The sequence below is a fragment of the Balaenoptera physalus genome (genome assembly GCF_965194825.1).
Source record: "Balaenoptera physalus genome assembly, chromosome: 8".
Lineage (NCBI taxonomy): Eukaryota > Metazoa > Chordata > Mammalia > Artiodactyla > Balaenopteridae > Balaenoptera > Balaenoptera physalus.
The window spans coordinates 19,711,276-19,734,250 of NC_138887.1; the positions used below are offsets into that span (position 1 = coordinate 19,711,276).

Genomic DNA, 22,975 nt, shown 5'->3' on the forward strand with positions numbered 1-22,975 from the left:
CAGGCAAAAGGGAATGGGTTTATTCATAATATTTGTGAGTTCTAGATGCTATCCTTAGGTAAGATTGGCCTTTTTAAATATATATTTACATTTGCTCTCTAATAGAGATACTTTAAAACTTAGGAAAGAAGGCATCCTTAGGTAAGATTGGCCTTCTTTAATATATATTTACATTTGTCCCCTGATGGAGATACTTTAAACTTAGGAAAGAAGGTAAAATGGTTATCATTTATTAAACATCTGCATATTCTACTAGAAGCTTTCATTTAATCCTTACAATTCCCCAAGGTACACAATATCAGATATTATTCCTATCCCCATTCAGCAGGGAAAAGAAAAATGAAACCTTCTGCATTTGTAAGATATATGAGCCCACACTTATCTACATGTAGCCCTCCTGAAAACACATGGCCTAGAAAGTAAAATGTACTTTTTTTTCTTCTATGCAGGGCAGTTTCATTGATTAGTTTCAGTGGCAGCTTCCCATTCTACTCTCATCAATATTTCTCTGAAAGATAATGGCAGTCACTGGATTCTTATTTTTGCATTGATATAAAATATTATTTATTGTATCATTTTGTTTTGATGAAAAATAAATTACTGAACAGTAAAAATGCCTAAATTTCTATGAGTTCAAATTACTTCTACCAAGTCTCTATCTTCCCCATTTCCTTTAGAATCAATTAAAAATCAGTCGAATTTTTTCAAAATAATAACCCAAGATAGTGGCTCCAGTGAAGAAGAGCAGTTCGAGAGAACACAGTCACTAGTTCTTGAAAAAACTTGCAATATCCGTATTTCCTATGCAGAAACAGGGAAGCATTTTATTATTCCATATGCTGTCTAAAGTCCCCAAATTCCCTCAGTGATAATGGAAATTTAAGTTAGCATTTCCAAGAAGTCATCATTCTCCCTTCCTTCAATGACTTAACTCATAATGGGAGTTTATAAATGGACCTAGTTCTATTCACAATCAAAGCAAATTGATAAGTACTGTAGTTGATATGCCTTGGGATGAATATGACCTGCTTTCACTGGAATTATCATAAAAATACTCTCCCCTATAATCACAGTGAAGAAATAAATCCTTAAAATTCCACCACACCTTAATTATTTTGGTTATAAGTTTATCTATAACTATACATCTACATGTATCAAAAACAAAAATAGGCTCTCAGATCTGCTTCACAAAAAAAGATAATAAGCATGAGGTCTTTAAACTTGTTTAAAATTCCTCTAATGCCCAATCCTATAACTTAGACATTTTAGAAGCCACAACAAGTTTAATAACCATGTCAGTTTATTAAATGGTCCTCGAAGCAGGCAACACTTTGGTATAGCTTCCCATGGTGCTTGATTTTCAAAAGCTTATGAACTGGAAAAATCTGCTTTGTTAGATTCCAACCTAACTGTCTCCAGAGATATTTATGCTTTACATTTACATAACAAAATTACTAGTTAGTTTCAAGTGTGCTTTGAAAATGTGGCCATTTCTAATGTGACTACAAAACACTAGACATCTATAGCAAATGCTGAGTGCATATCAACATTCGCAGAGATCCAAAGATATGCTACTGATAACGTAAATGTATTCAAAATTAAAGGGTATCCAATGACTCAAAATGCCTCCTAAAGTAGAGGTCAGCTTCCAAGCTGGACTGATCGATTATCAAGGTATTAAAAGATCTGCAACCTGTTAATATTTATTTTCTCACATACAAAAATGAAGAATTTAAATCAGTCCATAATAAGTAAATAGTTATATGGAGAAGTTGCTTTAAAGCCAATAAACGTGCACATCAACTTTTGTTCAAATTAAATGTTCCTTTGTTCCCGGATATTGAGGTCACTTTCATGTCCATCTCGGTCGCATTAAGATAACTAAATATCTTGAGTGTTCTGAGTTTATCTTTTTTCCGTGTAAGATATTTTAACTATTTTAAATTCTCTTTGAGTACCTTATATCTTTAAATGTGTTTTCAACAGAATATTTTCATTGCTTTAACTTTGCAATTATTCCTTATAGTTAAAGAGTAATGATTTACAACAGGAATCCAATCAGTAAGTCACCATAAGTTCAACAAACATGCCTTGACCACCCAGGGGTCAGGCAGGAGGCTCAGCACTATGGTGTGGGGCTGGAGGGAGTGGGGCACATCCACGACACCCACCGCAGTTTAGTCATGGGGAGCCAAGATGTGAACACAAATCATTTCCATGCAAAGCAGAAAATGAGCACTATGAGGGTTCACAGGAGTGGGAGGAAATCCCTACTGCAGGGGGTGAGCAAGAAAGAAAATGTGATACTTGAAAAATAAGTAGAAATCTTAGGAAGCTGTGTTGGGGATTGTCCAATAAGGCAGATGGAAGGGGCTCAAGGTGAGTTTGAATAGAGATGTCTGTGTGAGGTGTAGTGGATGAAAGGACTTGAAAAACAGAGTAAGGTGAAACATGTGGAGGACTTGAAATAGCTGGCGAAGTTGACTTACAGGGATTATGAATGGTTTTGTTTGTTTGTTTTTTTAACAAGATAAAGCCAGCATTTGAGGGAAAGTTTACTGAAACTGGTGTGCAAAATTCACTGTATGTATGCGTGGGAAGATACACACACACACAAACATACAATTACACATTTGGTGATACTTTCTTAGTATTTCATAGTATCTTTTCAGTGGTGTTTCTTTCATAAGGGGAGAGAATGTGGAGGCTAGCTTAGGGGACCACTGTGATAGCTCAGGGAAATTCAGGGGAAGGGCCACAAGGTGTCCTAGGATGCTGGCAGGAAGACAGCTAGTGCCAGCCCCAATCTTCTGTGACTAAAGAGGTGAGACGATTCTTTCTCCTGACACTTGATTAGTTCAATACATTAGGTCGTTGTCCGTTTTTTGTAACTAGACTTTACATAGGCAGCAATTAGTACTTATAGCAGCTAATGGATAATGGATACATTCATTTCCTTCTTCAACTATGACATTGAAATGGGTCAACGTGGTTGATACAGGGGAGCAAGGAGGATAGTCAAGCTACCTGAAGACGAAACCTGATTTTTTTCTTTTTCTCTACAGTGTCTTCAGAGTATATTTTGTTTCCATTCTATAGTTTCTAGCATTTTGATAGTATAGAAAGCCAGGGTGAAAAGTTATTAGCGCTTTATTTTGCAAAATATATATCAATGTGATGTCTTCTTTTTATCAAGTTTTCAGCACAGATATTATTGCTTTTTGATTAAACATATCTGATGAAATTCACTTTATGCATTTTCCTTTGAGAGATTTTATTATAAATGTTCTTTTCTAATGATCAAACATCTAGAAAATCCTATTTTAAAGGTTTCTGTATGTTACAAGTGTTAGTATAATATCCTAGGTAAAACAGTATCATTCTACACCTTGCCTGGTCTGTTGATCATTAATAACTCAGAAGAATACACTGCTCAGTGCAAAATTATCCATTCCCACCTCTTTACCGTGACTCAAGTTCATGTCATATTGACTGACCTTCATGGTGGTAGCACATCACATGACATTATCCTGCTTCATACGCATTTTATGTTCCCATAAAATTAAGGAGGAAAAGACTTTAGGACGAGACAGTATTCAAGAGACTCAGTGAATTTGGAAAATACTAAGAGGCTCACACTTAAAAACCACCCTTCAGTGCTACATAGAGACATGTTGTCACTCCACTCCATGTGTGAAAGGAGTCTGATTCTTGTCAGTGACCTTATGGATAATGATCGTTTTTAAATTACATTTTCCATACCAAAACTTTAACAGCTGTCTCTGCCAGTATCGTGCATATTCCTACAGGCTCCTAAAATCCATTTTCAGTATTTTTATCAGCTTCACGTAGAGTATGTATGCATGAACGTGTAGGTACATACAGGGGGGGAATATATACACATACATTTACATCTATACATTGAATTACACTTTCTTAGTATTTTATGATCTTTTTTCAGTGGGGTGTCTCCTTCATAAGGCCATGTTTATAGAATATGACCCAAGCTGCTTATTGTTTGAGGAAGGCAGCGGAATCCGACCTTCTGAGAAAAAAACTTACTTCCTCATTTTGCCCCAAGACTGCATAAAATAGGAAGGTCAAGCTGATTCAGATAACACGTTTGTTTTCCCTTTGTTTGTTTTTGCTTTTTAAGTTTTAAATGAAAATGTTTGCTGAAAGAATCAAATTATGCTTTCTACTTGTTAAAGGTGTATTTGCATAAGGTAATGGGTACAGCACACACTTTGTCTCAAATGAACTCCAATCCAAGTAAATGTTTTCAGAAAGAGTTCAAGAATAAAATGAAAAAGCCAAAAACAGTTTCAGTCCACTTTTGCAATGAATCAAGAGAATTTACCATTTTTTCTGGTTCGGACCTCACTCATGAAAAGAAGGGGATTTCTTCAAGGCCAAAGGCAGTGAATTCAGGTGTCAATCTTTAGTTCTTCTGTCCTGGGGTGGTAATGTCAGCATGACCTATTAACCCTGAAAATTTTCAAATAAGTATCAGGGTAACTTAGGACCTAGACTAAGGTCCTAGATTGTGCTTTCAATGATGGGACTTACATGCTCTTTCTCCTTTCCCTCCCCTGCCTCTATCCTTTCTGATTTTAACAGCACTCGCAAACAAAATTACATGATGAATTTTTCACGACAACATGGGCTCAGGCACTTCTACAACAGAAGACGAAGGTCACTTAGACGATACCCATGAGGAATCAAAAAGTTTATTTTTCCTTCCAACTTGTGATGTGTTGTTTTCTGTTCTTTTAAATCTTGTGCTGCATCTGATATCAGGAAATTTCTGTGAAGGACTTGGTGATTAACTGAAAGCCCTTCTCAAGACTAAGTATACACCACTTTCCCACACTGTGAACTAATGACAAGTGACTTATTTTCTCATAAGTAAATGTCTTCATGTTGATGTGTCTGTGCAAATTGTGATCTGTGGTAATATCAGTTACAGTGGCAGTATTGAAAATAAGAAATAGTTTAACAGAAAAAAAAGTTTAAGCACAAAAGTTTAAGAGATTTTATGTTTAAAATGGCATTTAGTACAGTATTTAACATTCTTGGTCACAAAGCTATTTAAGTGGACTGTATTTCAGCTATGTATCATGTTTTATATGATTAAATTATCATTGTTTGTCCTTTATGTATTCTCTTCTACAATATAACAACACATTGACTCTGTATTTACTTATGTTGCAATATTTTGCTGCTGAATTTCAGGCTACTTATATTCTGCAGAAAATTCATTGAAATACCTACTCAAGAAGATAGTTGTAAAGATATCGTATCTCCTTTAATATACCCCTTGAAACGTATGTTGGCTTAGCGTTGTTTTGTGGATAAGAAAGATGCCTGACCTTGAAATTTTTTCTACTTAAAAATTGTGGACGAAGACCCTATCTCCCACAAAGGAATTCCCATTTCCTTGTCTAAAGGTTCTTTTAAAGTGTTCTGTGGCTGATTTACTAACAGTAACTGCCATTTTGTGTCTGTGGTAACAGAGTGATTTGTAAAACAGTGGATGTTTTCATTGTGTTCTCTTTGTGGATTGTTCTTCCTGCGGGTCATATTCATACATTTCTGATGAAGTTGTACCAACACCAGCAACATTATAATGGCCCTGTAGCCCTGAACTCTCTATTAACTTAACGAAAAGGTTGCACTCTAGGGTGAACCATGCTAAAAGCCCATGCTTAAATAAAAATTATGTTCAAAAGCCATTTGAAGTTCATTTGTCTTTATTTACTGTTAATTAAATTTTCTGTAGGATTTGTAAGCCTGGCCAGGTTTGGAAAGAACAGTGTCAAATATATTTACTGTTTTTTTATTTTGTTTCGTCATTTGATAATAGCAATTATGAAGCCACACTCTCAATGTAGCCATTTTTCTCTTACTCAGTTTTTTTTCTATTATTCACTCTGTAATTACACTAAGAAAAGTCAGTAGAGAATTTTGAAAATCATTTAACTCCTGAAAATTTTGTTAGCTGCTGACATAATGCCTAGCTCATAATAAGTACTCATGCATTCATTCAGCAAATATCTACTGAGTGCTTGCTATTTGACAGGCACTGTGCTAAGTGTTGAGGATAAAAATGCTGATTGAGACATTTTCCCTGCTTGCTTTTAACATCTACAAAAAAATAAATATGTTGATATTGTTGAATTTGTTGGCTTTCCAGACGGCTAAAAAAATATACCCAGGTAATAAAGGGCTGAATGGCAGTAGTATTTCTCATTGGATGATCTCCAATGAGATTGGAGATCATTGGATTTTCTCATTGAAACGATAAGGGATGATCTCACTGAGAAGTTTAGTTAAATTTTATTTTGAGTCTGGTATCAAATCCATTGTAAATCATTGCCTTGGAGATACAAGGCCTTCTTTTTTCTACCTAATATATGACATATTGTATAATTCAGTGCATATGTGGCCCGTAAATGTTTATAAATATTGTATGTTAATTGTTGATTCTCCTTTCTTCGTTCACAAATTGTCTGCTGCTGGTTCACCATTTGGTGGTATTTTTGTTTCATTTTTTTCATTGGTACGAGGGGTTGAATTTTTCCCAAAGCCTCATCTTTCCAAGTAACTTATATGTGCCATAGAACTACCCCCTGACTACGGCTGAGATATTTTCAGTGCTCCCATCCACGTGTCTTGCCGTCAGAACAGGATTTGAACTCTCCACCAATTCATCTCCTCGAAATTTTAATAGCATAAGTTGGGACTCACATCTATTGGTTTATTTAATTTGAAAACATAGTTAAAGTAGGAATTCAAGTATTGTTGGCTCAACTGACTTATCTTGCTAAAGGAAACAAAGTTTAGTAACCGATAAAAAGTATTTGTATGGCCAAGTTTCCATGGTTTCTACACTGTTGTCTCTTATTCACTGTACATTTTAATGTAAACTACACTCGTATCTAATTTAAATATATTCAATATCACACGTATTTTACCTTTTACCTAAGAAATAACTTAACACATATATTACTTTAAAAATTCCCCAAACTGAGGTTGTCACTAGCACGCTCTTCCTTATGTTCCAAGGTTAAAGAAAGAATTAGAGGGGATCACTTAAAACATGTACCCATTCATTTTAATGTTTTCCAGTTGATATTTTTGACAGCAAATTGTATATGTCAGCAAGACCCCAGATGCTAGGACATCAAGAATACTGAAAATAAGAAAATACGGTTAATACAAATCTTTTTAGAGAGTAGTATAGTATCAGTAACATTGAATATGTTACAATATCAGTAAAAATTGAATTTGTGTATACAGCATGACGAACCTACTTCTGGTTATTTACCATAGTAAAACTCTCACGTGTATACACAAAGAGATTTGTGCAAGAATGTTCACAGCAGCATTATTTGTACTTGCAAATAATGGGAAGCAATCCAAGTGTACATCAACAAGAGAATGGATAAATTGTGATTTATTTGCATAATAGAACATTGTTCGGTGGTGAAAATGGATAAACTTAGAGTACACCTATTAACGATAACAAAAGTTGCAAAATTATAAATGTAGTATGATGCCATTTATCAGATATTAAAACTTGCAGACAAATACTGTATATTGCTTATGAATACATGCATACGTTGCAAAACTATAAAAACATGTATGGGAGTGATACATACAAATGCATGACGGTAGTTACCTCGGGTGAGGAAATAAGATCAGAGTAGGGGATGTGGAAGACATTGTATCTAAAATATTTTATTTCTTTTTTAAAAGTCAAAAGATAGTATAATGTTAAGACTTGAATGAGTTGTGTGCATACAAATGGGCTTGTCATATTTCTGTTCTCGTGAGGATCTAAATATTATAGCAAAAAAAAAAAAAGAATAGGGAATTCCCTGGCGGTCCAGCAGTTAGGACTCGGCGCTTACATTGCTGGGGGCCTGGGTTCAACATCCCGCAAGCTGCGTGGCACAGCCAAAAAAAAGAAAAGAATAAATAGGCTTTGTCAGGCAGGTTCAATGGGGAAATATATTCTAACAATAGAGCAGCGTGTGCAAAAATGCAAAGACGGGAAGCAGCTTGGCTCCTTTGGGGGAGTCAAAGCTCATTTGAATTTGAGGAGGGGCGCCGCCGGGGAGCATCCTGGAGAGAGGCTAGGGTCCAGGGTTGCTGGGGGCGTTAGGAGGGAGGGAAGGGGAGCACTTTCTCAAACTAACAAAATTCAGCTTCACCCAGGAGGCGCCGGGATAAGTCCACTCTGACCAAAGTATGGAGAGGGGTTGGAGTTAAGAAAAGAAGCTGGGAGAATGGAATTAACAGGTAGATCTGGGACAACAGCTGAGGAATAATTTTAAGTTGTCTGATAAGAATGTTGCTAAGGATTCATACTTCTCCAGAGAAACTACAAACTGCTTCACATACAAAATATAGTAGTAAATACAAAAAGTAACTATGTGTTTATTTATTGTGCAGAAGGAAAAGAAAAAAAATAGCTGTTACTGAAAGAATTCCAGTTCAGAGTGAGAGGGGCTTGTCATCATAACTGTATCTTCTATTTAGTCCTTTGGGTGCTTATTATAAATGAATTTTTACAGTATTTTTTAAACCCAACATGGATGGAAATGGATGCTGTCTTTATAGACATGGAGGACCATGCAATGACAATGGGAAATTCTGCCTCTCTCCAGCGGCCTTATTACCTTATTCCAGCCCCTGGTTCCACTGTCCAGAAACCATGCCAATACAGCAGAGAAAGAAAAGTTAAGTCTGGAAACATGACTTTTATGGAGAGAATACTGGTTGAGCAATATATGGATATATATGTGAATAATAAAAAGGCACAGAAACTGTGTAAGAAATATTGCCTCAGTAAATCTAGAGACAGTAAACTAACTTACAGCAAAATTATTATAAGAATCCCTTAATGTTACTATCCATGGAAAACAGACATACTGTGATAAGTCAGGCACTTTTCACCACCTCTGCAATCACCATAACAAAAAGTAAACAACTCCCTTAAACACTGAAGAAACCCAGGCATTCCTAATTTTAATATAATTTCTTTCATGTTCATATTTTAAGTGATTCGAAGTTGATTATTTGGTCTTCCTCTAAATTTCCTAACTGTAATAAAATATTTATAACTATAAAATGTTGGAAACTACATAAATATCCAAACATACATGAGTGTTTGAACACAGTGTGGTACATATACACAATGGAATATTATGTAACTGTAAAAAAGAATGAGGATAATCTCTGTGAAGTGATGTGGAGAGATTTCCATAGATATTGGGACGTGAAAAAAGCTAAGCACAAAAGAGCATTTACAGTCACTCTTTGTTTAAGAAAGAAGAGGAAACAGAACACATAGCTATACCTGCTTAGCTTTATGGAGAGAAACCAGGAAGAATAAGACAGAAAATCATGAACTTGGTTACTCCTGGGGGGATTGGGTGGCATGAGTGGAACAAAGGAGGGAAGACATTTCTCTATTAACATTTGTATAGCTTTCACTTTGGAGGTCAATGTTAATCTACAAGTTCAAAAATTAAATCAAGCCACCAAACTGAAAGTAAACTCATCTCTAAACTAGAAACAATAGCACTAACTCACGAAGTTGTTGTGATATATAAGTTAATACAGGTAAGGTGCTTAGAACAATGTCAAGCACATGTGCCAAGCACTGAATAAGTGTTAGTATTACTATTACAATTGTTATTATATTAGGTACCTGAGCAGTACTTCCAAAAATAGTTTATAATCCACCTGTCTACAGTGTTGCTACTCAATATTTGGTCCTCCAATCGGCCCACCAGCCCCACCTAGGAGCTTGTTAGAAGTGCGTATCTCAGGCCCAACCCAGACCGACTGAATCAGAATCTGCATTTTTAACAAGATCCCCAGGTGATTCCCATGTACATTATAGTTTAAGTACTGGGCTGCAGGACCTGTGTGTGACAAGGTAATCTCCTAAGATGGCAAAGACCAGTGTCAAATGGACAACAGAAATTCATGTCACAGGAATCCCATTCCTTCTCAGTATCTCACTCTGTTAGGATTTATTCAGAGATGATCAAAGCCTGAAGAAAAGCAAAATTGGTTTTACACACAGGCCGAGATACCAGTAACTTCCTCATCCCAGGACGCTCAGGCTGGTGTGGTGGCCTTGAAGAGAGTGCCCTCCTGTGGAGTAGAGAGGAAATTTCCAGCTCTTCCTCCCGGCCCGCGCTGCGAGGGTGATAGCCGGCCTGCCTGGGAAAGAATCTGTCGCGTATGTTTGCAGGTAAAGTGTTCATCCGAGGCAATTCGTCAAAGCTTTAAAAAACAAAACAAAACAAAACAACTGCACTGTCAATTCAGTATTGTCATCGTTCCTGTGTCAATGTGAGTCTCCATAACGAGTGTATTTTGAAATATCTGTTAGGGTATTTTCATTAAAAAAAAAAAAATGGCAGTAAGCGATGTTTCCCGCTTGAATACTCTCGCTTGTCTATTGTGTTTGCTGCACGAATCCCATCTTGAGGAGTCCGTGGGCCGCGGGAGACGAGCGTGGGTGTGGCTCGCGCGGCGCTGGGGGGCTGGCCGCGCGGGGTGTGGCTTTCCTTCCACCTTAGAAGTTCGAGAGGAGGCTCTGGGTCGCAGGGGTCGCGCGGCGCAGCGCGACGGGGGGCGGGGCGGGCTCGGGTTACGGATCGCGCCGGGCGCCGCGCCTCCACTGCCGGTCTGGGGAGCAGCGGCGCGCCGTCGAGGTGGTAGCAGCTCCGGAGCGCGGCGGGGCGGCGGCTCCGCCCAGGGCAGCGCCGGGCAGCGCCGGCCGGTGAGTGCGCGCGGGCCGGGGCCGGGGCGGGAGCGGCCGCGGCGCGCGCGGAGCGCACCCCGCCTGGTCCGCGGGGGCCCAGGGGGCTCCCTGCGTCGCCGCCTCTCCCGGTGTCTTTAGCTCCGCTCTGTGTCTCGGGCTCTCTACCTCTCCGAAAACCCCTTTCCTAAAACGAATTCAACATTTGACGTGCCCACGCCTTGGCCGTCTCTCACCCCTGACAGGATAAAGTCTGAAGAAGCGCCTTCCTTTGCCAACCCGCCCCCCCCGCCCCCCCGAGGCCGCGGCCGCACAGCTTCTTTACCCGACGTTTGCTTCTTCACTGGACGTGTGCGTCCCTGTGGTTCTAACGCAACTCTCTGGTCTTTACAGTTTTGTTTTCGTAGCTTCTCAGGCGCCCAGAACCCTCCGCCTTGCCCTGCTGTGCGCAGCCTCAAGCCGCGTGTACCCCAGCCCCGGTGCTGCCCTTCGCCCTCTCCCTGGGGCCCGGCGCCGCCCCCAGCCAAGCCGGGAGCCGGGGTGCGCTCGCCGCTTGCACGGCTCGGGTTCCCCCAGGGGAGCTGTGGTTCGGAGACTGGGCCGCTCCCCGCCTCCTCCCGGCGCCCGGGGGACGTTTGAACCTCGGGTCTCCGGCCTCTCCGTGAGCGGAGGGCTTGCTGAGAGCCTTCCTGCCCTAGAATTTGGCGGTGGTGGCCTCCCGCCTAAGACGCGTCTCCGGCCTAAGCAGTGGGCGCTTAGGCGGGCGCTCTACCGTAATAGCGGCCCTGATACGCTGGCCTCTGAAAGCCCTGACTTGGAAAACAGTTGATCAGGAAATCAGTTCGCTTGCATTGACTGCGTCGCTGGGGCGCACTCTGGGCCAGACCCACGAGGAAGCAGGATGGAAACCCTAAAGCAGCGGTCGGATAGGCTGTGAGGCAGGTGGGGAGATTCTTTTCCTCCGCGTGATGACTGTGTATCAATATGGAGTCTAAAACTTTCAAAACCTGAATGGAAACACTTAAAAATGGCAATTTCGGGGTGGAGGGTGGACCGAGATTCATCTTTTTCTTATCTGAGAACTGGGAACAATCTCTAGTGTTATATAAATGTATCATTTAAGGTGAGCTTGGAAATGGAGAGGAATTTGAAGCTTGCAATAGGGTGCATAAGCCTTTCTGAAGTGAAATTTGAAATAGATTTTTGCCAGGCGACCCTTCTAATTACTTCTGTAGTGTTTCTCTGTTTCTGAAGACTTTCAGGCTGGGGACGGGAGGCAGGACAGAGAAATTCAAGCCAACTTGCATTAGAAAGAAACGGGGAAGAATTCCTAGGTAAGGTTGCTATGGCTGATATCTTAAGTGCACTGCTGGAAAGCATTCTACCCTGTTAAGTAACACCTGAAGCCCCAATTCTGTTACGTAGCATTTCTTTCTTTCTTTTTTTTTTTTTTTTCACTTTAACTACTCTGAAACTATACAGAGTTACACGTTCCTCATTAATTTATGAGTGATACCAAAAGAATTGACTCAATCCAACAAGAATTTGAGCACCTTTCCTGTATGAGGCGCTTTGCTAAGAGCTGCAGAAGAATGGAAGATGGTGGAACTTTGTAATTAAAACAACAACAGCAACAACAGTGGACTGATTTGTAAGGTGTAGATGCAGGTGTGCACTGCCTGTTCAATTTAGAATCAAAAACAGTTGGGCTTCTCTTCATGCTAAATGCCATGTGTAGCCCCTGATAATCATTTGGCAATTTTATCCTGCCATTGCAGGTGGTCTGCATTTTAGTAGTTACAAAGTAAAAGGTTTTCTAAGTAATTCAACTAAATAAGAAAGTAGGTTTTCCTTAGCGTTTGTATTACCATTAAGTTAATGAAGTCAAAATCAACAAGAAAAATTAGATGATGATTTTCCTTTCCTTTGGTTTCAAACTAGTGAAATCTTGCACAAAAGAAGACAGAGTCAGCGTGAATAAATTTAATTTCTGGTGCTTTCCAAACTGTTTTATCTAAGTCCATTCTTTTGGAAGATAGATCCAGTTTCATGAAATCTTTCAAACCTTCTTTTGAAAGATAGTTCCAGAGGCCAACTTCATAAAACCTTTCACTGTGGATACCAGAAGCCATCAACATCATCATCAGCTTCCCAATTTTACCCTTTGAAACAGTTGTATTCTAGGGGACTTTTGGGGAGGGGACAGGCTTTTTTAAAATCTGGCCAAAGCTAGGGACTTTATCCCTAGAAAAAATGCACACTCATTTAGAATGTTGTGTATCTTTTGGAGGATTCATGGTATCTTGCTTAAGAACAGGGGCAGTGGGACTTCCCTGGTGGCGCAGTGGTTAAGAATCTGCCTGCCAATGCAGGGGACACAGGTTCGAGCCCTGGTCCGGGAAGATCCCACGTGCCACAGAGCAACTTAGCCCGTGAGCCACAACTACTGAGCCTGTGCTCTAGAGCCCACGAGCCACAACTACGGTAGCCTGTGCTCCTAGAGCCCGTGCTCTGCACCAACCACAATGAGAAGCCCGCACACAGCAACAAAGACCCAGCACAGCCAAAAATAATAAATAAATAAATACATTTATTAAAAAAACAAAAAAAGAACAGGAGCAGTAAATAAGTCAGAAGGTAGGTAGATGGAGGAAAATGGAAATGAAGCAAGGATGTGGGTAAATCCACAGACTAGATATATTTTAATTTACTTCAAATGGAATAAATACCTGGCCTTTTGAGTAAGTGTTCTGTGAATGGGAAGTAATAATTGTATTAGTTGAAAAGACTGGAGACAAATTAGTCCTATTAATTTTTTAGTTGCTCAAGATCAGCTTTTATCTTGAACATCATGAATCTCGTTTTACAGTTTTTCTTGTTCTTCTCAAGGAAAGTGTTTCTGAGATGATTTTTCTCGGCACTGATGCCTCATTCAGAACAGTTTATCACGTGCCAACTTTTAATGGTTGAGTTCAAAATTTGAACTTGCTCACTCTCACACAACACTAGTAGTTCACCTTTGGGAAGGAGATAGATGTATTTATATTATATAATTACCATATTCAATGTGAACCACTGTGATAGCAGTGGTTGTGTCTTGGAGAGAGTTGGTTAGTATTAGGAATGAGTGGACAACATTAAGAATATTTTGGACATAACTTCTTTTAAAAAGAAACAGTAACCAGTGGATTAACTTTCCTTCTTCTATCCCCAGGGCCAAGGAGCAAGCTCTCCCGTCTCCAGCTCTCAGCCTCACAGATCAAGATTTCACTGAGCTGCACTAGACCTCCCACCTAGGGACCCTGTCCCCTGCTCTGTGTGCTGCACGTTGGATCTGGGTAAGTAGAGGCCCCTGGAACTAGTAAAATGGGAGAGTGAGTCATAGGTAGTGATGAATTTTACCTGGACTACAAGATTCCTTAATATTTCCAGAAGCCTATATCACATAGCACTATTTGGAAGAAAATGGTAAGAAAGAGAATGCCAGAACCCTCACGGCTTACTGTCTCCTTTTAACTTGGATCAGGACCAACCTAACTGATCCTTAGATATGAACCAGTTTTAACTTATCTTATTTTTGAGTGACAACTAGGTAACTGGTCGCAACCCTAGAATGTCACTGATAGACATTAACTGGATTACTAAATTAATGGAGATCATGGTTTTAATCCAAGTTCTCTCCTTAACTAGGTATGTGATCTTGGTTAAGTAACAAATCAATTAAATCATTTGGACCTTAATTTTTCTATGTATAAAGTGTGTGTCATGGGATCAGTGGTTCTCAACTACTGTGTAGTTCCATGCATTTGATGGAACTGGAGAGTTTATTTAAAATATGTGTATGCACTGCGTCAGAGATTCTGATTTAATTGGTCTGGGGCAGGCCCAGGCATCTCTATTTTTTAAAAGTCCCCCCACCCCCCCAGGAAACACTAATGTCCAGCCAAGATTGAGAATCACTGGGTTAAATAAACGCTAAGAACTGATTCTAAGGTTGTGTAACCTAAAGACAGAAAAGCAGTAAAATCTGCTTTCATGCATAGCTTGGCCCAGCATTACGTCCACTCCATGGTAACCAAGCCTAAACGCGCCTTTCTAAGAAGCAGTCCAAATCAAGCAATTTAAATTTATTCAAGGAAGATGCTGTGCCTTCTCGTCATTTCAGTATTCCCACAATGCTTTGCGAGTTCTCAGCACCTCATTCGTTTTGATGAACTGAATTACGTGTAACTCTGCCCATCTAAAATGATGAACTGTTCCTGAAGGTCCCCAGAGACGATTATCTCTCTTCTCTCGGTATCCATGCCAGTGTTTACTGGCCTATTGAAAGTTTCTCCTAGAGGTGATCTGTGACTTTCTGGGGTTGGGGAGAAGGTGTCAGCAAGGGATAAGGATGATCACATCGATCGTTGCTGAAATGTGAGCTTCTGTGTCCAAACTGAGATAAAAAAAAGATCCTCACACCTTCTCAAGTAGTTGTAGACTATCGAGTTACCAGATCTGGGATAGGAGCACACTGTTTACTTTAATCAGTTGTTGGGACCTAATCTTGTTGCCATTACATTGTAAATTCTGTACGTGTTCACACTTTGAAAATTATTCTTCAATTTAGAGATAGGAGTTATTAAATTGTAATCCGTGAAATTTATTTCTGTGTATCCTACCCTTTTTTTCCTCCCACTGCCCTTCATATCCCAAAACACTTAGAGAAGAAAAAAAAACTGTGTATGTGTGACTGTCGGATCAGTAAAGGGAAATGGACCTGAGCTGACAAAAGATGGAAAGACATTAAGAAGGAAACGTAAAACAAGGCTAAGGAGGCTCATGGATTGCAAGGAGCTACACTTAATTTCTTTTCTCTCTGCTATTGGTCTTAGAGCTGCTACACATTTATTCTCAGGTTTTCTAAACTTTAGGCAAATCGGATCCCACCTGCTGTGTGTTGGTAGATGTGGGCTTGTGGCCCATGATCCCTGCGTGTTCCCTGCATCTTCCATACACAGTGTGTGGAGTGGTATCTTCATGGGTGAATTGGCAGCCTGGACATACTTGGACTAATTCAGCATTGACCAATCCCAGAGCCTGACTTAATGCTAAATAATGTCTTAGGTTGGGGAATATTTTTTTTCTGGAGTGGAAAGCTGCTGGCTCTGGAGCTCTTTACTTTTGTGTCTCAGAGCTGCCCTTACCTGGCGTCAAAAATCTGATGGAGAACCACAGACTCAGCTCAGCCCTGCACTCTCCATCCTCCTAGAGCTGGCTGCACTCAGAAAAAATTCTAAGCTTGGATTCGTTTTATATGTTTATTGCTGATCATTGTTCCCAAAGATGTAGTGGTATTGGGCACAGGCTGTTTTGTTATTTCACAATTTCTTCTTTATCTACTTCTTAAAATGAATTAAGATAGGAATAAATGTACTAGAAAAAGATGGTTTTATCATCATAACTTTAAATCTAATGAAAAACTTAATTCTTGCTAAACTCAAACACCCAATTATGTGTTTTATATATAAGCATTTGTCCTCCCACAAATCTAATTTTTGAAGCTAGTAAGTATAATCAGGGTTGGTCTGGTTCTTAGGATTATCATTAGTTTGCTTTTTAATCTTTACTTCCTCAAGGTAATTAGAAATGATAACATCTTCTTAACTGGTCCCTGTTTTCTTGAACACTTTTAACAACAATCTCCAAAGCTAGCAGGGTGTTTTGTTTCTTCCTTCCTTCCTTGATTCACTTATCCATTCAACAAATGTCTAATGAATTTCTGCTTTTCACCTGTCCTCCTGTAGCTTTCATTTTTGCGAAGGGAGGAGGGGAGACAGAAAATAAAGAAGTAAAATACATTGTGAGTTAGATGGTGATACGTGCTGTGGAGAAAAAGAAAGCTGGGAGGAAGGCAGTGGAGGAGTTGGTTGGGCAATATTTAAAATAAGGTGACCTGAGAAGGTGACCCTGAGACTAGACCCGAAGATGATAAAAAAAAAAAAAAGAAAGAAAGAAAAGAATAGGTTATGGAGCTTTCTGGGAGTGGAGCTTTCTAGCCAACACAGTGGCCCTGAGGCAGGTGTGGCCCTGGCACATACACAAAACAGCAAGGAGGTCCAAGTGGCTGGAGCAGAGTGATGAGGGGGCAAGTAGAAGGAAATGAAATCAGCAAAGAAAGGGGTGGCTGTGGGGTGGAGTTTGGGAGGGTGGGAAGATCTTGTAGGGCCTTTTCAGTGGGATACTTCTAAGGTGAAATGAAGATGCGGCTTCTTACTATTTAGTCAAAACAACGGAAGCGCTGTGATCTCTGTTTCTTCTTTGTTACACCCTCTGGATGTTACCAGTTTTTGTTTCCTCAACAAATCAGGCTCTACCAATATTTCCCCTTGTGGTTTCTTTATCCCCAAGGCTGTCTCTGGAGTGGGATTCAGTCTTACCATCTTTGCTTTCTTGATGCCCTGAAGATTAGGCTTGCCCTTCCTTTTTAAAGAATGTGCCACTAGTCAATAAGGAATAAAAATTGTCAGTACCAAAACCAACAATCATGAGAGAAATTAATAAACTTATACAATGTATATCCTTGGTTTATACTGTAGCCCAGACACAAAGTGGTTGCATTGCTAGTGAATAGAATTTAGCCTGTGTGATTTGTTGGGTCCGCACATTGTTTTATAAAAGTTTGTGTTGGTTTCCAACATTTAAAAATTAAGAAAGTTTTCATTAAAATACAGTTTCAAGTTCTCTTTGAAAATTGAATGTTCTATTTATATGAAGTTCTAGAATAAGCAAAACTAATCTATGACGATGGAAATCGGAACTGAGGCTGCCTGACATGGGGGTGTGGCAGGGATTGACTAGGTAGGGCCACTAGGAGAAATTCTGGATGATGAAAAGGTTCTGTGCATAGTAGTCTGAAATGCATGATAAAACACATTAAACCATACACTGATCTGTGCAGTTCACTATATGTCAATCGAACCTCAATATGAAGAAAGTTTAAAATGGAAGCCAACATTCAGTGAGAGCTGACTAGCACTGACTACTTCGGACTTGGCATGTGCTCTTGAGATTGGCACAGACTCACCTGGTTCACTTCAATCACTGTCATTACCTACCTGGCCCCTGTAGGTGGTATTGATGTGTGGTTCCTGCAGTAGTGGTTTTGGTTTCAATTATCGACAGAGAACAAATCTGAAGGGGCCTGATATGCTTAACTGACAGTGGAGAAATTATTACCTGCCTCCTCGGATTGTATGTGAAGCATGTAACAAAAACATAAACCTGGTAGCTTGGATCCATCCCTCAATTAGCGGTATTCTCAAATCTGGGATTCTCAGAGGTCTCTGAACATAAATCTCACCTTTCCTCGCAAATGTAAGGGTCGCCTACGTTTGCAGACACCTCCTCTGAAAGTATAACAGAAAGTACCTTTCAATCCTATTATCAGCACTTAAGACTTACTTCTATTATGTTTGTTATGAAAATAATAGGGTCTACTATGGAAATCCTAGAAAGTACAGACAAGAAGAAAATAAAATTACCCACAATTCCAAACATAACCCCCTGTTTACCATTTTGTGGTAAATGCTTTCACATTTTTCTCCATACATCTATATATACTTTATATTGAAAATACGTTTACTATGTAAAATTTAGCACACAATCACCCAATTTGCAAAATGAAAAAGAAAAAATAAAGATGAAAGATGACAGACTAAGCACAGGCATTTGCCTTCCCTCTATCCTATAACCCTTTTTAAATGGCTGTAACATTATACAAATAGTAGGAAGAGCTCTGAAGAGAATGGGATAGCAAAATGTTTGGAGGCAAGTTGCTGATGAAACAGAACCAAGATTTGGATCACCACCATGATCAGGAAGGACCACCATGGGAGGGAGAGTGACCCTCTAGAAAGAAGCTCTGAGCATGAAGTCAGCAAGGACAGAGAGCGGGCATAAGCAGGGGGGCCTGAAAGCAGAGAGACTGATGGAAAGTCTATGGATTAGTTAAGGTGAACCAATGCTTCTTATGTGAGTTTGGCATTGCAGAGCAAATCCTTTCTGTTTCTCGCATTTGAAAAGAGGGGTGCCCCTAGCCTGAAGGCCAGCTCTTGCCTCCTCATCCTAAAGTCAGGCTAGAAGTTGAAGAGTCTGCTCTGCTATACAAAACCTCATAATCACCATTCCATTCAGGGAGGGATCCTATGCTGGAAACACTTATATACATGATAGTGGAGGAAAGTGATCCCAGTTAACCAGAAAAGTCAATGAAGTCTTCCATTTATTTAACTATATATATATATATATATATATATATATATATATATATATATATATACACATAGTTATAAAACCAAGAATAACTTGACATATGAAGGAGCATGAAAAAAACAAAAAACCAACAGCACCAAAATAAACAGTTATTAATGTCAGAGGGGAGATCGTTTATTTTATATTTATTTATTTATTTAGGCTGCACTGGATCTTTAGTTGCGGCATGAGAACTCTTAGTTGTGGCACGAATGTGGGGTCTAGTTCCCCGACTCCAGGGATCAAACCCAGGCCCCCTGCATTGGGAGCGTGGCGTCTTCCCCACTGGACCACTAGGGAAGTCCCAGGGGAGATTGTTTACAATAGCTTTAAACTTTGAGTAACCAAATGGAAGCTGGGGGGCGGTGGGGGGGGATAAGCTAGGAGTTTGGGATTAACAGATACACACTACTATATATAAAATAGATAAACAAGGACCTCCTGTATAGTACAGAGAACTATATTCAGTATCTTTTAATAACCTATAATGGAAAAGAAGCTGAAAAATGATATATGTGTGTGTGTGTATATATACACACACTGTATAACTGAATCACTTTGCTATACACCTGAAACTAGCACAGCATTGTAAATCAACTATACTTCAATTAAAAAAATAAAATCTAAGGACTATCAAAAAAAGAAAAAAGAAAATAGTTTTTAAAAAAATGTGAGTACCCTCAGAGTGATTAAAAAGATATTATTTCCATACAACAAAAACATAATTCTATAAAGAAAAAGTATAATCAAAAAACAAACAGGCAAAAAAAATCTTGAAAATTTTAAAAATAATTACTAAAATAAAAATTAATTTATTAGAGCAGCTGAAAGATAAAGTTTAAGAAATCTCCTGGAATGTACGATGAAATCAAAGAGATGGAGAAATATATATGCTAGAAAAGATAAGAAACAGTCCATTAAGTCCAATTTCAGCCTATTAGTGTGCTAGAAAGAGAAAACAAAATGGAAGGGAAGAAGTTGACAAAATAATACTAGGAAAAGATTTCCTGTAGTTGAGGAAAAGCATGAGATAAAAAGGATCCATGAAATGAATGGAAAAATATCTATATAGAGATACAATCATTATAAAATTTCAGAGTCAAGGATACAGAGAGGTTCCTAAAACTTTCTGAAAGAGAAAATAAAGTCACTTAAGATTGATGTAAAGCTTCTCATCACTGAACTGGATACTAAACTACAGTGGAGCAATGCCTTCAGAGTTATGAGGGAAAAAGATTTTGAACTTAAAATTCTATTGCCAGTAAAATTATTAAGTGTGAGAGTAAAATGAAGACATTTTCAGATCTTCAAAGACTCAGGCAATTTACTTGCAAGTACCATTTCTGAAACAGTTGCCTAAGGATGTGCTCTAGCAAAAGGAGAGTAAAAAGTAAGAAGGAGGAACATGTGAAATAAGAGTGTTACTCCCCAAATGCAATCCTAGGCTGGCAGCTTTGTACCAGGCTTAGAAAGAAATTGATACAAATTAAAACAAGTAGTCAGTAAACTCCAAGAAGAATGACTTTAAGAAGAACTAAGTAATTTCTGTTCAACAGATAGAACCAGTAATGAACAATATTCACATAGTTATAATAACAGGACATCTAGCAACCTGGAGAACTAAACTGAGTCATACAGACCTCCCTTCAGTACAAACATACAAAAATAAAGAATAAAACACAATGACATGTTTAAATAAGTAGTTAACTTTAAAATAAAGACTGCCAGAAGAATGCAGAAAATGGTTTAAAAGAGCACTAAGTGCAAGCTTATACTCAGCACAACCATAGCAGTTTCTCTGGGGGATACAGATCCTGGGGTGTGGGGATGGGATCATGCCATTTAAATCTGGAAGGAAGACGTGACCTCAGGCCCAAGGAGACAGGGAACCTTTTCTTACCTCCCTCCCATTTAATATGAGGTCACAATTTTAAAAACCTACAAACCACCATAAGGGAGTTTCAGCAAACAAAACAAATAGAAGAATCAGATCCCAAAGAATTGAAAATAATAGAACTATATGAAAAAAATCGTGTGTTAAAAATTATTAAAGGGATAAAAAGAATAGAAAAAAGGAAAAAGTGCACAAAACATATTTCAAAAAGAAGATAAACGAAAAATATAGGCATTTTATTTTAAATTAATGTACTAACTAAACAACATATTAGAGCCAAAGGTAGATTAGTGAACTGGAAGCCAAATCTGAGAAAATTGCCTAGAATCAACCCATTGAGGTTAAAAGATGGAAGATGTCAGAGGTTAAAAGACACAGTGGTATAATCAGAAGCTCCAACAGATGTCTAATAGAAATTCCAGAAGGAAAGAATAGAGGGAATGACTTAGCCTATATTGGTTATATAGGTAAACAAATTAAAAGGTAATACAGGGACTTCCCTGGTGGTGCAGTGGTTAAGAATCCCCCTGGCAATGCAGGGGACCCGGGTTTGATCCCTGGTCCGGGAAGATCCCACATGCCTTGGAGCAGCTAAGCCCGTGCACCACAACTACTGAGCCTGTGTGCCACAAGTACGGAAGCCCACGCTGGTGCTCCTCAACAAGAGAAGCCACCTCAATGAGAAGCCCGCGCACCACAACAAAGAGTAGCCCCTGCTCGCCACAACTAGAGAAAGCCTGCGTGCAGCCACGAAGACCCAATGCAGCCAAAAATAAATAAATTTATTTTTGAAGTAATACAATTGAGCAAAAAATTGCAGGGAGTGTGGAGACTTAAATATTCATTTTTCATGGTAAGCATTCATAAATAATGTCTAAATTCGATAAATCAGAAGATAGACTCAGCCATGAAAAGAAACGAAATTGAATTATTTGTAGTGAGGTGGATGGACCTAGAGTCTGTCATACAGAGTGAAGTAAGTCAGAAAGAGAAAAACAAATACTGTATGCTAACACATGTATATGGAATCTATGGTTAAAAAAAAAGGTTCTGATGAATCTAGGGGCAGGACAGGAATAAAGACGCAGACGTAGAGGATGGACTTGAGGACGTGGGGAGGGGAAAGGGTAAGCTGGGACAAAGTGAGAGAGTGGCATGGACATATATACACTACCAAATGTAAAATAGATAGCTAGTGGGAAGCAGCCGCATAGCACAGGGAGATCAGCTCGGTGCTTTGTGACCATCTAGAGGGGTGGGATAGGGAGGGTGGGAGGGAGACGCAAGAAGGAGGAGATATGGGGATATATGTATACATATAACTGACTCACTTTGTTATACAGCAAAAACTAACACACCATTGTAAAGCAATTATACTTCAATAAAGATGTTAAAAAAAAAAAAGATAGCCATATAATAATATTGCTTAGAGCAGTAGTTCTCAATCCTAGAGGAGACTTGGAAATGTATCATAGTGGCTGGAGGGCACTACTAGCATTTAGTATCTGAGGCGAAGATGCAAAATGCACAGCACAGTTCCGCACAAGTCCCACCCAAAATACTAATAGCACTCTTTTTGAAAATGCTGATTTAGAGTTAAAAATAAGCCCACCAGAAGAACTAAAAACAAAAACTGGTTTTAAGAAAATGGTCACTTCAGTGAATACAACTGGAGTTGGGGAAAAGAGGGATGGAAAACTGTTTATTTTTGTGATTAGCCCTTCCATAATACTTGTATTTTTATCATGTCTGTATTATTTTGACTAAAGTGATTATTGTAGAAAAAGAAATGACTGGTGAGCCAGTAGTTCTTTCATTTTCACTTAAACTAGAGAACTCTTTCTTATTAATATATCTGTCATTCAAACTTAACCACCAATATGAATTACTGAGCTTTTTATCCCAAAGAAGATTCTGGAGGCATATCTTCTGACTATTAATGATCTTTCATGTGTTCCTAGTTGGAAAATAAATCTTGCAATTTATCAACTTAAGGAGTC

The 22,975-nt window shown here is 39.0% G+C and overlaps 2 protein-coding genes across 7 annotated transcripts in view; both read left to right on the top strand.

Moving 5' to 3' along the window:
• Positions 1–5,735, top strand: part of RELN (reelin) — a 528,909-nt gene extending 523,174 nt beyond the window's left edge. Inside the window, exon 66 of one of the 3 annotated variants that reach the window (XM_082473379.1) lies at positions 4,621–4,709. Coding sequence is in view for 1 of the 3 variants with exons in the window: in XM_082473380.1 (XP_082329506.1) it covers positions 4,621–4,717 (97 nt within the window). In the remaining 2 variants the exon portion in view is untranslated. Of the gene's footprint in view, positions 1–449; positions 3,028–4,620 lie in introns of those variants that run through there. The other 2 variants (XM_082473378.1, XM_082473380.1) reach the window with 2 other exon arrangements.
• A 5,010-nt stretch (positions 5,736–10,745) lies between these two features.
• Positions 10,746–22,975, top strand: part of SLC26A5 (solute carrier family 26 member 5) — a 56,322-nt gene continuing 44,092 nt past the window's right edge. For 3 of the 4 annotated variants that reach the window (XM_082473529.1, XM_082473532.1, XM_082473533.1), the window contains exon 1: positions 13,312–14,124. The gene's annotated coding sequence lies outside the window, so the exon portion shown is untranslated. Of the gene's footprint in view, positions 10,808–13,311; positions 14,125–22,975 lie in introns of those variants that run through there. The other variant, XM_082473531.1, reaches the window with a different exon arrangement.